Raw genomic sequence first — 12,590 nt, 5'->3', positions numbered from 1 at the left:
CAGGAGGCAGGGGCTGCCCTAGAGAACCCCACATGCACAGCCAGCTACAGTGAGGGAAGGGGACTCCAAATGGGGTGGGTTTCTCAGGGGCGCAGTCACACAAGGGGAGCTCTCCCTTCCAGATACTGGAGACAAGGAAGGCGGTCCAGAGCCTCTTCCCAAGACACCTCCCAGCCTCTCTTGTTCGATGCCCGGCTGGCATCAGCAACTGGCAGGGGGCACTTTCCTGAGAGAACCAGCTCTGCTTTGAGGGGCTGCAGGGGGACGAAGGAGGGGAGGGATGCCAGTTCAGGGTCTTTATCAGGGGTGGGGCTGCCTGAGGTCCCCAGAGCCCTGTGGAGATTCAGAAGGTATGGCTCAGGGCACCGCTGCCAGGCTGAGCCCCTTGCAGAAAACCCGGCCTCTCTGTTCCTGGGCTGCGTTCGCCAACCAGACCCTGAGCAGCAACGGAGAGGAAAGAGGAAACAGCCTGGGAGGTGAAATGGGGGCCACTTAAGGGCAGAGACTGAACTGAGCGGCAAGAACCAAAGGCCAAGAACCAGAGGGGGGACTTGAGAGGTGGAAGAAGGGCCCTTGGAGCTGGTGGGGCAGCTGTCCCTCTGGTGATGGCAGCCGCCATGGCATCTCACCCAGGAGAGCTTTTCTGGGCAGCCTCAGGGTCTTTGCAGATGAAGCAGCTCCCCTCCCTTCAGCCTGGGGGCTGCAGGCGGAGCAGGGCCAGCCGATTTCTCTTGGGCCCCTTTGGCTCCTTCTGGACTTAGCAGCCTGAGGATGCGGACAGAACCCTGAGAGGCAAAGCAGAGCAGCTGGACGCTCCATCTTGGCTCCTCCTCTTCTCAAATCTCTGGACTGCATGAAATGTTCCATCCTTGGGCAAAGTGCATGGCAGCCTCTCAGCGGAAAGGTGAACTTTGTCCTGTGCAAATACCGTATTTTTCGCTCTATAACACGCACCTGACCATAACATCGTTTTTAGAGGAGGAAAACAAGGGGAAAAAATTCTGAATGAAACAGTGGATGTATCATTTTTGTGCCTCATGTGTGGCCACAGACATGTGATCTGATGGTGAGTTTGGGGTAGCCCAATGCAAAAATCCTGAGGATCCAAGTGGATCTGTGCTTTGTAACCACGATTTTGCACCATTGCAGCCCCAGGCAACAGTGGGTGCATGATTTTTTTGGTGCAGGCTGTAGCCATGGACATGCTATGTGATCTGATGGTGAATTTGGGGTGACCCAATGCAAAGATCCTGAGGATCCATGTGGATCCGTGCTTTGTAACCACGTTTTAAGTGGGGAGGGAAGGAAAAACACAGAAGGGACAAGGAGCACGAGAGGGGTGTGCAGAGAAGCAGCTGGCTAAGAATGCAGGAGAGGGGTTTAACGGGAGGGAGGAAAGGAAGGCAAAAGTTTCCCCCCACCCAGCCACCCAAGCCAGCCCTCTCTCTCTCTCTCTCTCTCTCTCCCCCACCTGCATGTTTTCCGGCTGCCTGCGAGTCCCTAAAATGCTTCCCTGGACGCAGCAGCACCGGAGCATGGAGAGGAATTAGAAGGAAGGACGTGATCCTTTCCTTTCCCCTCTGCTTGCCTGGAAGGGAGGGGATTTGCCTCTTTGTTCCGTTTGAGCAAACAGCAACCAAAACAGAAGCGGGTGGGCAGTAAGACCCTGAGGCAGAATGCAGGAAAGCAACAGCTTCCTCTCTCATGGAGCTCCCTCCTCCCTGACGCTGCGATTGGATTTTTGCCTGATTTTTGCCCCTGCGCTCGGGAGGGTCGGCTCCAGGGACCACACATTCGCTCAATAACACACACAGACATTTCCCCCTACTTTTTAGGAGAAAAAAATCTGCATGTTATAGAGAGAAAAGTACGGTAAGTGCTTTTTCTTTTCTTTGCTAGGACTTATCCCTGCAGAAGCCATGCTGGTTCCATTTCAGCAAGACTTGTCCTTCTATATATCTGGCAATTATATCTTCTGGCAACAATGCCTTCTGGAGCCAGATTTTCTGGAAGCAGATGTTAGTTTAACCAGCATGTAATTCATCATATCCTCTCTTAGAAACCTTTTTTTTTTTAAAATCTAACTGGCCACTTTCCAGGGCTGATCTTAGTGACAAGAGGTTTTTTTGTTTTGTGTGTGTGTGTGTGTGTGTGTGTGTGTGTGTGTGTGTGTTTAAGCTTACCAGCAATTTGACATTTGAGCGCTTTAACAACTCCTGGGTGAGTGCTATCTGGACCCAGTGATCTGTCAGTTTTTACTTCATCTTTAAAGCCTAGAATTTTGTCTCTTGTTACCACTATTTCTCTGTTCCTCTGACTCGCTTCTGGTGAAAGCTAGAAAAAGTGGGGGAAAGAAACAAATGATTCTGAGACACTTTGACTTAAAATAAATACTGGATTGATATTATCATGGACTGAATGTTTTAAGTAATCTTTTTTCCCTTTTTTATGCAACCAGCAAATAGAACATTTCTTTCCCTTTTGTCTTTTCTTTTGCTTTTATCTATCTCTCTCTTCTTGTTTTTTTCCTTTTCTTAGTCTTCTTCATGTTCTTTCTTCTTTGGAGTCGTACGTTTGGGGACTTTGCTAAGGTCCAGGGATTGTGCATTCAGGGGGGTGGGAGATGGTTGATGGAGGGTCCTGGGCGGGAGACGGGGAAACGTTGGTCTCCCAGCATGAGAAGCTGGGAGAAGAAAGGGAGGCCCCTCAGGGAGAGCTGAGAGGGATGCCTACCTTCTCTGGCTGGTGGGGGCTGACAATTACCTTCAGGAGAGGACTGTGTATTTCTTTGTAGTTGTCATCTTATTGTATTGTGTAAAAATTGACACCTGTCCACTTTCAAAATGTTGACTCAGGTTAAGCTTGTGGTCCACTAAGCCCCTTGATCCTTTTCCAATATATTACTGGCAATGTATTTTTAATCTCTGTTGGAAGTGGCTGGGGAAACCCAGCCAGATGGGTGGGGTACAAATAATTTATTATTATTATTATTATTATTATTATTATTATTATTATTATTACTATTACTACTACTACTACTACTACTACTACTATTAGCCAGGTGTCCCCCATCTTACATTTGTGCACCTGATTCTTCCTGTCTAAGTGCAGAACATGACATTTGTCCCTGATGAAACTCATTTCATTAGCTTGGGCCCAGTTCTCCAATTTGTCGAAGCCCTTTTGAATCCCGATTCTGTCTTCTGAGGCATTAGCTGCCCCTCCCAGTTTGGTGTCACCTGCAGTTTTGATAGGCATCACCTCAATACCTTCATCCAAGTTGTTTATGAAGAATTTGAACAACAACGGGCCCAGGACAGAACCCTGAGGTACCCCACTTGTCACTTTTCGGGGGTATATATCTTAAGAGCATGCTTCTTTCTTAATTTTTTCCATCCTCTTCAGGGGGGTCTCCTCCTAAGCCAGCCATTGGGTCGTATTTCAAATGAACCTTTTAATCAGCAGAGAGAGAGTTTCAGTAGTATTTTATAGATGTTTCAGAAGTAATTAAAGGAGGCTTTGCTGGTCTTTGCCCCAGGGACTGACGTCTAGGGGTATTGAGTGGTGCTGGGGCAAGTTTGTGGTTCTTCCGCTCCTAGGTCACTCACCCCATCTGCCTGGGTCTTTTGAAGATACCTCCATCCCACAGCAGGGAAGCAATCCTTCCAGAGCATTTGGAAGTTAATTCCTGTTACTTTATGTTTCTTCCTCAGAGATAATACGATAGACAGTAGCTATGTTCATCACCACTTAATTACCTCTGCCGACAGCGTCTCGACAGAGGCAACTAACCAGCTATGATGCCTCCCCGGAAGTCCTCCTCCAAGGGTGCGTGATGCAGGGCTGCCACCTCCTCAAGCGCCTCACGCAGGAAGGGACCACTTGTCACTTGCCAGTATTTGCCTAACGCTTCTGGGTCCAGGGAGGTCTTATTAAGTAGGGAGACATCTGTGCCTCCTTTGACCCCCAGCCAGCCACTGCGGCTGGTTCTAAGAGGCCAAGATGGGCAGGGGCCAAGGCTGGCCACACTTCTTCAAGCCGCTTGTCCATATCCTCAGGCTGCTATAATCAAAACTGACGCAGTGCAGAGGGAGTAGCCAGTGTGCTAGATGCCTCTGCTAGATTGCTCTGAGGTGGCATCCCTCTGTCCAAATCTGACTCATTTTGTTCCTCAAATGCCTGGCAGGGATCTTGTGGCTGGCCCCCGGGGGTGTCAGGGCAACGGTCTCTTGGGCAGGGAACACAAGTCCATTCACCACTCAGAAAAGCTTGGCCACACGGCTACTTGTGAAAGCCACGGTGGTGGTGAAGTCAGATTTCTTTGCTGCAGCCACCACCACACGGCAGGTGCAACGGTGCCACTTCACCTGTTTTGGGTCAGGCTAATTTATGCCACCCCAACGCAGTGGGTGCCCCACCCTGGCAGGGCAGAGCAGCTGCCTTCTGCCCAAACCTTACCAGGGAATGGTCCATGCAGGATGACGGAGTCCCCCACTCCCCCTCTGCCAGCTGTGTCCGGGAGGCGGGCAGAGTGTGGGGGGGAATGGGGCATTAACCCCACCTGCATTCTGTTAGGACTGGGGGCAAGGCAGTGGGGTGAACATTCAGGCCACAGGGACCCACGGGAGCAGAAGGAGCCACAGAAGCAGAGCAGAGGCAGCCATGGTGGCCCCCTGGCCTCCCACACGCCCCACCTGAGGACCCCCGGCTGGCCGTGGGGCGAATGCAGGGCCCACTCTGGCCTGATCCAGCAAAGGCAACCGATGAGCAAGGCAAGCAGCTAAGAAACCCAACATGCTGTGAGTTGGTGCTCCACAGCCCCCTTCAGAAACCATGCCTGGGGGGTGGGAGAGGGATGCTGCCCCTGCCCGCCCCTCCCCACCTACCGTGCTGCTCGCCACATGGCCCTCTTCTCGGCCTCCAGCGCCCGGCGCTCGGCTGGGGAGAGCTCCTTCCTCTCCTGGGCGCTGAGCAGCTCTGGGCTCTGCATGCGGAGGCGCTCCTGCTGTCGGCGCTCGGCCTTTGCCGTCCTGACGGGGGCCCCAGGCTCACTGCCACCTCTGGGGTACACGGGGCTCAGCCTGGCCAGGAGAGAGCGTGGCTCAGTGGGGCAGACCCACCCTCCCTGCCCCACAGGCCCCACCCTCCGCCTGCCCGCCCATCTTACCCAGCCATGGAAGTGGGCCGCACCTCCGGCCTCCGGCCCTCCTCCAGGGAATTCCTATGCGAGGAGCCATTCTGCCTCTCTGGCTCTGGGAACCTGGCAGGGCACAAAGCTCTGTGAGCCCCAGCCAGGGCAGGGACCGGGGAGGGGGCTTCCCTTTGGGGAGGGGCCCAGAGACCAAAGGGGACCCCTGGGGAGAGGAGTCCGCAGGCGGACGCTAGAAGCTCCCAAGCCAAGTGCTGGGACTTGGAGGGCAATCCCAGGGCTGTGGACGGAGCAGGGAGAAGGCTGCTCTTTGCTTGGGGTCCCGTCTGTGGGCTTCTTCCCACCAGGGGCCCTGGCTGGTTTCTGGGAGAAGGGGACGCTGGGCTGGAGAGACAGAGCACGCCTGCGCTCTCTGGATCGAGCCCTGCCCCCTCCCTGGCCTGGGCACAAGCGCAGGGGGCGCGGCACGCAGCTCACTCACCAGGGCGTGGAGGGCATAAGGCTCTGCCCATCCAGCTTCTCCACTTTGTACTCCACACCCTCGATGAAGATGCTGGAGGGGACATCTGGGGGGCGTCTCTGCCTGGCGGCCTCTTCCTCTTCCTCTTCCTCCTCCTCCTCTTCCTCCAGCAGCTGAGCTCGCTTTTGCTGGAGTTTGCGAGCTGCCAAGTGAGAAGCCGGCAAGTCAGCCTCCCCACAGCCCCCCAAGGGTGGAAGGACCCCGGCTGGGCAAGGGAATGCCTCCAAGAGGGAGCAGCCGAATGAGATCCAAAGGTGAACCAGGAAGACAGGTGGGGGGGGGAATCCACCTGAAAGGCATGAGGGGACCCCACCCCATCTTTCTGTGTCCTCCTCCTCCCCACCAGGCCGGCGGCTGCTGCAGAGCGCTGCTTAGCCAAACATGGAGGGTGTTTCACTATAGAGCAGCTCCCCCCCCCCAGCAGTTAGCGGCCTCTGGGCTAGTAGCCCCTGGGGGGCAGGAAGAGTGGGGGGCCTTGGCCTGGCTAACCCCATGGCACGCACCTTCCTCCTCCTTCATCTTCCTCAGGTCTTCCTCCCCAACCAGCGACACCCTCTTGGGCGGCTTCTCGGCCGGCTGCTGCTTCAGCTCCACCTCAAAGTACTTCTGCCTCTCGCGGAAGGACCTCTGCTCCGGGCTGTGCAGGCTGCCCCCCAGCAGTGGGGCCTGGCCAGGAGAAGCAGGGCCCCCCGCTCCCCTGAAACTCACCTCAGAGGGGGAGGGAGGCTGCTCTGCACTCTTCTGCTTCTGGGACTCCTGAGGGAAGAAAGGGCAGGCAATGGCTGCATCCGCAAAGGGCACTCTGCCCCCCAAGGGCCCCCCCACAGCCGCCCCCCCACTCACCTCAGGCTCCAGGAGCAGATGCGGAACTGGGACAGCCGCAAAGGCCTTGTAGGCCTGCTTGGCGCTGACGGGGACGTCGCCTGGCGAGGGGGGCCTGGGAGAACGTGGCTGGGGGCAAGAGGGCACAAGTCAAGAGGGAGAGCGGCCCCAGGCCAAGGGGGTGTCACTCCAGCCACCAGCACACCCCCCAATCAGCCCCAGGGCAGCAACTTACAGAGCTGTGGGTGCTGGAGCAGAGCTCGGACTGCTGGAATGGATTGGGGCTGTCCCGGCCTTCCGAGGTCGCTGGGGCTGGGCGCATGCGGGTGACGGGCTGGATCACGCCCGGCTTGGTCTGGCACAGGTGGGGGGGGGGGGAGTCAGCCAGAACAAAGGAGAGCAAACTCAGCCTCCAACCCAAAGGCAAGCAAAGGTCAGGGCAATGGCTACACAAGTCTGATTGACACCCTCTGATAACAAGGGACAAATTGGACAAAATGAATTAAAGTAAGATGTCCCCAAGCACAGGGGCCGCCCACAAACTTGTGTATCAAACTATCCGCCCCCCCCCCGTGCTCTGACTGCACCATTTCAGAGTCCTGCAGATGCCAAGAGGGGCTGGACAATGCCCCTTGGAGGCAGCAGGCGCCCAATGGTCACAGCCCAAGGCCCACATGGTGCCAGAGGAGGCCAGGAGAACTCACCGAGGACTTGCTTTCGCTGTGGCTGGGAACAAAGTGGACGGCAGCCTGGAAGGAGAAAGTCAGGAAGGCATTTGGGGGCTGGAAGGGGCGCTGGGGGCCCCCACCCAAGCCCAGGCACCTCCAAGCTGGCCATGCCAGAACCAGGAGCCCCTCCCCAAACTTACCCCACATTAAGCTCTTGCCCCCGCTCCCAAAAGAGACGCCACATCTTGAACTATGCTGGAAAGGCCCCCCAGTGATGCCACAAACTGGCTCCTCCTGCCCCTCCCAGACTACAGCTAGAAACCACTCTTGCAGAAGCAGCCAAAAAGACCAGCAGCAGCGGGGGGACGAGTAGTGAGGGTCCCCCGCCCAGCCCCACAGAGCATCCTCCCCAAGCACAGCCTCAGCAGCCCCCTCCCCCCACCCAGGGCAGAGGAGGAGAGCGGGCACAGCACACCAAGGGGGCACTTACAAAGCGGGTCTCTCTGCCCACCAGGTGGGCTGGCCGGGGGGCAGCAGGAGGCTGGAAGGCAGCAGTGCCAGGGAGAGAACCAGAGAGAGAACCAAAGAGTCTGGCTGACTGACAGGCAGGATAGGCAGAGGAAAGCCCCCCCCCCACCGCAGCCCCCTCCACCCCCAGGGCAGCACCCCTTACCTGCTGGCTGCCAGGAGAGTAGGGAGAGTCTCGCCAGGCAGCTCCCGGTTCCCCTTCCCCCGAGAGGGCCTGAATGGGAGAGGAAGGACAGCTGGTGAGCGGGGGGGGGGGGCAGTGGTGTTGAGGGACCCCAGGGGTGCCCAGAGAGACCAGCCCCTCCCAACCCCCAGACAGAAGCCCCTTCCCTATGGGATCTGCCCCCTAAAAGGGGCTCTGGCGGGTCATGAATCTGCCTGATCTCCCCAGTTGGAGCCACAAACCTGCCAACACTCTTCCTCCACTCGAGCCAACTGCCCCTCAGAGCAGCGCCAGCTCCTCTGCTGCCCCCCCTCCCGCCATGCTCAGGACACCCCTCCCTCTAGTTTTGCTCACACTAAGAAACCCCCCTGCTGCGAAGTGCTGAAAGAGCATCTCTTCATTGGCTGAGCAATGCTGGAACTCTGCCCAAAGGCAGGGAAGGAACAGCACCCCCCTCCGTTTCCAATGCAGCACATGTCTTCCTCTACACAAGCTCCTAGTCCCCATGGATGCACATTATAGGATCCGAACTCCTGAATCCGCTTCCGTGCCAACTCCCAAGTGGCTGGATCAGTCACGCAGAGAGGGAGTTGTGTCAAGATGGAACTGTGCACACTGCAGAATCCCACCCTCTTTGGACATTTAGAATTACTACTTTTCTCCTGTTTTGCTGCCCACAGACACACAAAGAGGTTGACAAAACTGGCACAACAAACCATGAGCACAAACTGTCAAAGCAGTGTCTGCATGTTAGTGGCCCTTCCAAGAGGGGCTCAGGGGCTCCTCTCACGGGGGCAGCCCAAACGCTGCCCAAATGAGCCAGGCCCAAAGCAGGTTAGTAGCCAAGCAGAACAGAAGAGCAGCCAAAGGGAGGAGCAGCCCAAAGACTCTGCAGGGAGCCAAGGGAGGAAGGGGCCAGCGGGGGCCCTCCTCTCCAAGCCCACTGCCGCGTCCTCCTGCCCTGCAAAGGCACGTCCCCACGGCAGAAGCTTGAGCTCGCCTGCCTCGTCCCCCACTTGATTCCACTCCACACACACACACTTCCTGCATGCAGTGCAGAGCAGCTGAGCTCCCCTCAGGCAAGAGATGGGGGGCGGAGAGGGTCCCGGCCCAAACGTGAGCCTTGGCTGCCTTCTCCCCCGCTGCCCCGGCATGCAGCAGAGGCACAGCACACAGCAGGCCAGGCCACAAGGCCGCTTGCCTTGGTGCAGAGGCTGGTCTTCAGCACTCCCCCCTGGCCATAGCCAAGGGGAGGCCCCCCCAGACACGCCTTGCCCTGCCGGTTGGCCAGCACAAAGGGATTGGTGCTGAAGGGGATGGGCTGCAAGTCCACCAAGCTCTCTTCCTCCTCCACCTCCGCAGTCGGCAGTGAGAGGGCAGCCCCGCTGGGGGGGGCCGTGGCAAGGCTTGCCTGGCCCAGGTCCAAGGGAGGGGGGGCCGGCAGGGGAGGCGCCCGTGGGTCCCTTTCCATGGCACCAGGAGGGGCAAGCTGAGGAAGAGACAGAAGAACTGCGTTTTCAGGGGCCACGGCTGGTGGGGCAGCTCTGTGGCTCACGGGAGCAGCTCCCTGCTGTGTGGCCGGGGGGGGGGGACCCTAGATGCCTGCAGGGCCCACAGGGAGGGGGAGACAGAGACCTGCCCAGGGGTGCAGGAGGGTGTGGAGGTGCCTCCCTGCAATGCACAGGCATGGCAGGCCACATGCTGGACTGCCACTCCCAGTGCCGCCACCACCACCAGCAGCAGCCTCTGGCCTTGCTGCCTGGGGGGAAGGAGGCCCCCCCACAAACCCCGTCTTCCTTCTGGGCACAAGCCAGAACCCCAAGACGCAGCCACGGAACAGCCGGGCTCTGCTGCAAACCATCCGGGACATGTTTATTTTTTAAGACTGAAAGGCAGAAGGAAAGGTCAGAGAAACAGAGAGGCCTCCAGCTACAGCAGAAGGGGCTGGGAGTGCCCCCCCCCGCAATACCCCCTCCCCATTTGATCCCAGCAGTGGTGGAGTCTCAGGATGGGACCAGAAGGAGAGGAGGGGGCTGGGAGGCCCCATGCCTCTGCCCAGGAAGCCCCCGTGGATGCAGGGAGGGTGGCAATAAGCCCCTCTGTGTTGGCCGGGGGGAGGCAGCCAAGGGGGCGGAGGGCCAAGAAAGACCTCCATGGGGGAGACAGGGTCACCTGCTCTGCTCAGCAGGACAGAAGGGCCTCTCCCTGCCACCCTCCTTCCGAAAAAACCAAGGGTCTCCGCACAGGGACCCCTGTCTGGGACGCCCATCCCCCCGTCCCCCGCCATCCCTGGCACACCCAGCCAAGGGAGGGAGCTCCTGCCCTTTGGCACCCACCGCCTGCTGCACCAGGAGTAACATGGCAGGCTGAGCAACATCCAGAGGGGCACAGCTTGCCTGCTCCCTGCCCCCCCTCCCATGAAGGCAGGCACAGTAGCAGAGCCCTGGCCCTGACCAAGCCTGAGGAAGCAGTTCTCCCACTTGCTGCTGCCTACCAGCTGCCAGCTCACTTGTGCCCAGAGGAAAAGCCCTGCAGGTGCCAGGAGAAAGAGAGAGACTCACCGCTCCTGCCAGCAGCCACAGACAAAGGAAGACACCCCCCCCCGCCCAGCCCCTTCCTCCAACGCCCACCAGGCAAGCCCAAAATAGCCCAGAGCTGGGCTGGCTCAGGAATCTCACTCAGGCAGATCAGATTTCCAGAGAAGCAAAAATGGCCCCCAAGCAGCCCACCTGCTCCCTCCTCACCCAGCCAGGCCAACTGGGTCTTGGGCAAGTGGGGGGGGCAAACACCCCACTGCTCTTCATTGCTGCTGAGGGCAACCTCCAGCCCCGTCCCCCCAGAAGCAGAGTCCCCCCCGGTCTGCTGCCTGCCTCCCGGGTCACCTGGTGTTCCCATCTCTCTTCCAAACTCTGGGTGCTTCTCTCCTCAGCTTCTCTGCGCCCCCCCCAAGAGCCAGCCCTGAAGCCAGCAGCTGCTTCCAGGGCACAGGACCCCCCCCTCCAAGTGACAAGGTCTCCAAAGCAGCTGGGGAGACTCGCCAGGGGCCCCAATCCACAAGAGCCATCGCTTGGGTTGGCTGAAGGCAGAGGGAGCAGCCGAGGCTGGCTGGGATCCAGCCCGCCCTTCGCCAAAGCCAGTGGATCCCCATCACTTACGCCACGGGTGGCTTTCTGGAGGCCGCTGTTGGGCAGCGCTGCCAAGGTGCGGTAGTCCAGCTGCAGGGGCTCAGCGCCAAGGTCCTGTGGGGAGGGGGAAGAGGGTCAGCGGGGTCTCAGGAGCGTGCCCACCCAGCCCAGCCCCCTTCCTCAGCCCCTCAGCCCAGCCGCCCCCTCTCACCTCGGCCTCCTCCTCCTCCTCTGCCAGGAGCTGCGTGGCCGTCTCTCGCTCCCGGCGCTTCCGCTCCTTCGCAGAGGCAGCAGGCGGGCGGCACAAGCAAAGAGAGAGCAAGAGGGTCAGCAGCAGAACCCGCAGGGCAGCCTCAGGCCCAGGGACCCCAGAGCAGCAGGCAGAGTCCCAAGGAGAACCCACAACGTCACAGCCAGAAGCAGGGCCCAGGGGGTCCCCGAGGGTGCTTGGCCTCTCAGCGGGGTCTGCAGCAAAGCAGGCAGCCAGGGCCAGCCAGAGGGGCCCTTCCCTTCCCAGGCTCTGCCCCGGGGGTGGGGGGCTGGGGTCTTCCCTCCAGCCTGCTTCTGTGACAAGAGGATCAGAAGAGCTCAGCCCCAAGGGGCCCATCTGGCCAGCCTCCTCTGCTCGCAAGAGCAGCCCTCTCCCCCAGGGCAGAGGCAGCCGCATCTGCCGGGAATTTGCTCAATCCTCTTCTGAAGCCATCCCTGCCTCCTGCAGCCAGCAGTTCCCCAGTTTAACTCCTGACTCTTCCAACATTCAGCTTCACTGGGTGTCCACAAGTTCGATCGTCATGAGAGAGGGAGGAAAACTTTCCTCCCTCCACTTTCTCCAGGTCAGGCATCATGTTATAAACTTTTTTCAGGTCGCCTATGACCGGCTTTTTCTCTAATCCAAAAAGTCCCTGATGCTGCAACTTTTTCTTCATAGTAGTGGCACCCCCACCGTGGAACAATCTCCCATCAGATGTCAAGGAAATAAACAACTACCTGACTTTTAGAAGACATCTGAAGGCAGCCCCGTTTAGGGAAGTTTTTAATGTCTGGTGTTTTATTGTATTTTTAATGTTTTTGGGGAAACTGCCCAGAGTGACTGGGGAATTATTATTATTATTATTATTATTTATTATATCATTATTATTATTATTATTATTATTATTATTATTATTATTACCATCTCTCCCTCGATCATGTTCATTGTCCTTTTCTGAATCTTTTCTAACTCTACAATTTTTAAGGTGAGGTGACCCCACCTGTGCAGCGGACTCTGAATGCAGTTGCATCACAGATTTGTATTATATTAATCGCAGTTTTATTTTCAATTCCTTTCCTAATGAAGATTAAGAGGCAAACTTTGAAAGCAGGGAAGAGAAAACTTTAACTAGGATGATGAACACCACTGAAAGCCGGGGGAAATAACCCTTTTTTCCTGCCCCCCCTAAAAACTGTCCTTTTCAAAGAAAGCAAACTACAGACCCCCACGGCCAGAGTCAGGTGCCGGGGAAAGGCCCTGGTCTTGGGCAAAGCTCTCGCGGGAAGGCAGGCAAGCAGGCAGGCAGGCAGGAGGGCGGCTGCTCCAGAGTCATTTGCTAGTTTCCAAAATCTGGCCCCCTCCTGC

General features: G+C 57.7%; 2 protein-coding genes across 2 annotated transcripts in view; one reads left to right on the top strand and one right to left on the bottom strand.

The window, feature by feature from the left end:
• The window catches only part of IQANK1 (IQ motif and ankyrin repeat containing 1), a 33,261-nt gene extending 30,854 nt beyond the window's left edge, over positions 1 to 2,407 (top strand). Inside the window, exon 15 of the mRNA XM_083622021.1 lies at positions 1,900 to 2,407. Coding sequence (XP_083478147.1) covers positions 1,900 to 2,023 — 124 coding nt within the window. The 3' untranslated portion in view covers positions 2,024 to 2,407. The remainder of the gene's footprint in view (positions 1 to 1,899) is intronic.
• The window catches only part of SCRIB (scribble planar cell polarity protein), a 50,302-nt gene that overhangs the window by 5,770 nt on the left and 31,942 nt on the right, over positions 1 to 12,590 (bottom strand). Inside the window, 12 exon segments of the mRNA XM_083621796.1 lie at positions 4,887 to 5,081; positions 5,168 to 5,260; positions 5,631 to 5,811; positions 6,173 to 6,425; positions 6,513 to 6,620; positions 6,727 to 6,846; positions 7,196 to 7,240; positions 7,650 to 7,700; positions 7,833 to 7,901; positions 9,052 to 9,339; positions 11,006 to 11,089; positions 11,187 to 11,252. Of these exon segments, the coding sequence (XP_083477922.1) occupies positions 4,887 to 5,081; positions 5,168 to 5,260; positions 5,631 to 5,811; positions 6,173 to 6,425; positions 6,513 to 6,620; positions 6,727 to 6,846; positions 7,196 to 7,240; positions 7,650 to 7,700; positions 7,833 to 7,901; positions 9,052 to 9,339; positions 11,006 to 11,089; positions 11,187 to 11,252 (1,553 nt within the window).

The sequence above is a fragment of the Podarcis filfolensis genome, assembly GCF_964270895.1.
Source record: "Podarcis filfolensis genome assembly, chromosome: 7".
NCBI classification, from domain to species: domain Eukaryota; kingdom Metazoa; phylum Chordata; class Lepidosauria; order Squamata; family Lacertidae; genus Podarcis; species Podarcis filfolensis.
This window is presented reverse-complemented; position numbering and strand designations above follow the sequence as displayed.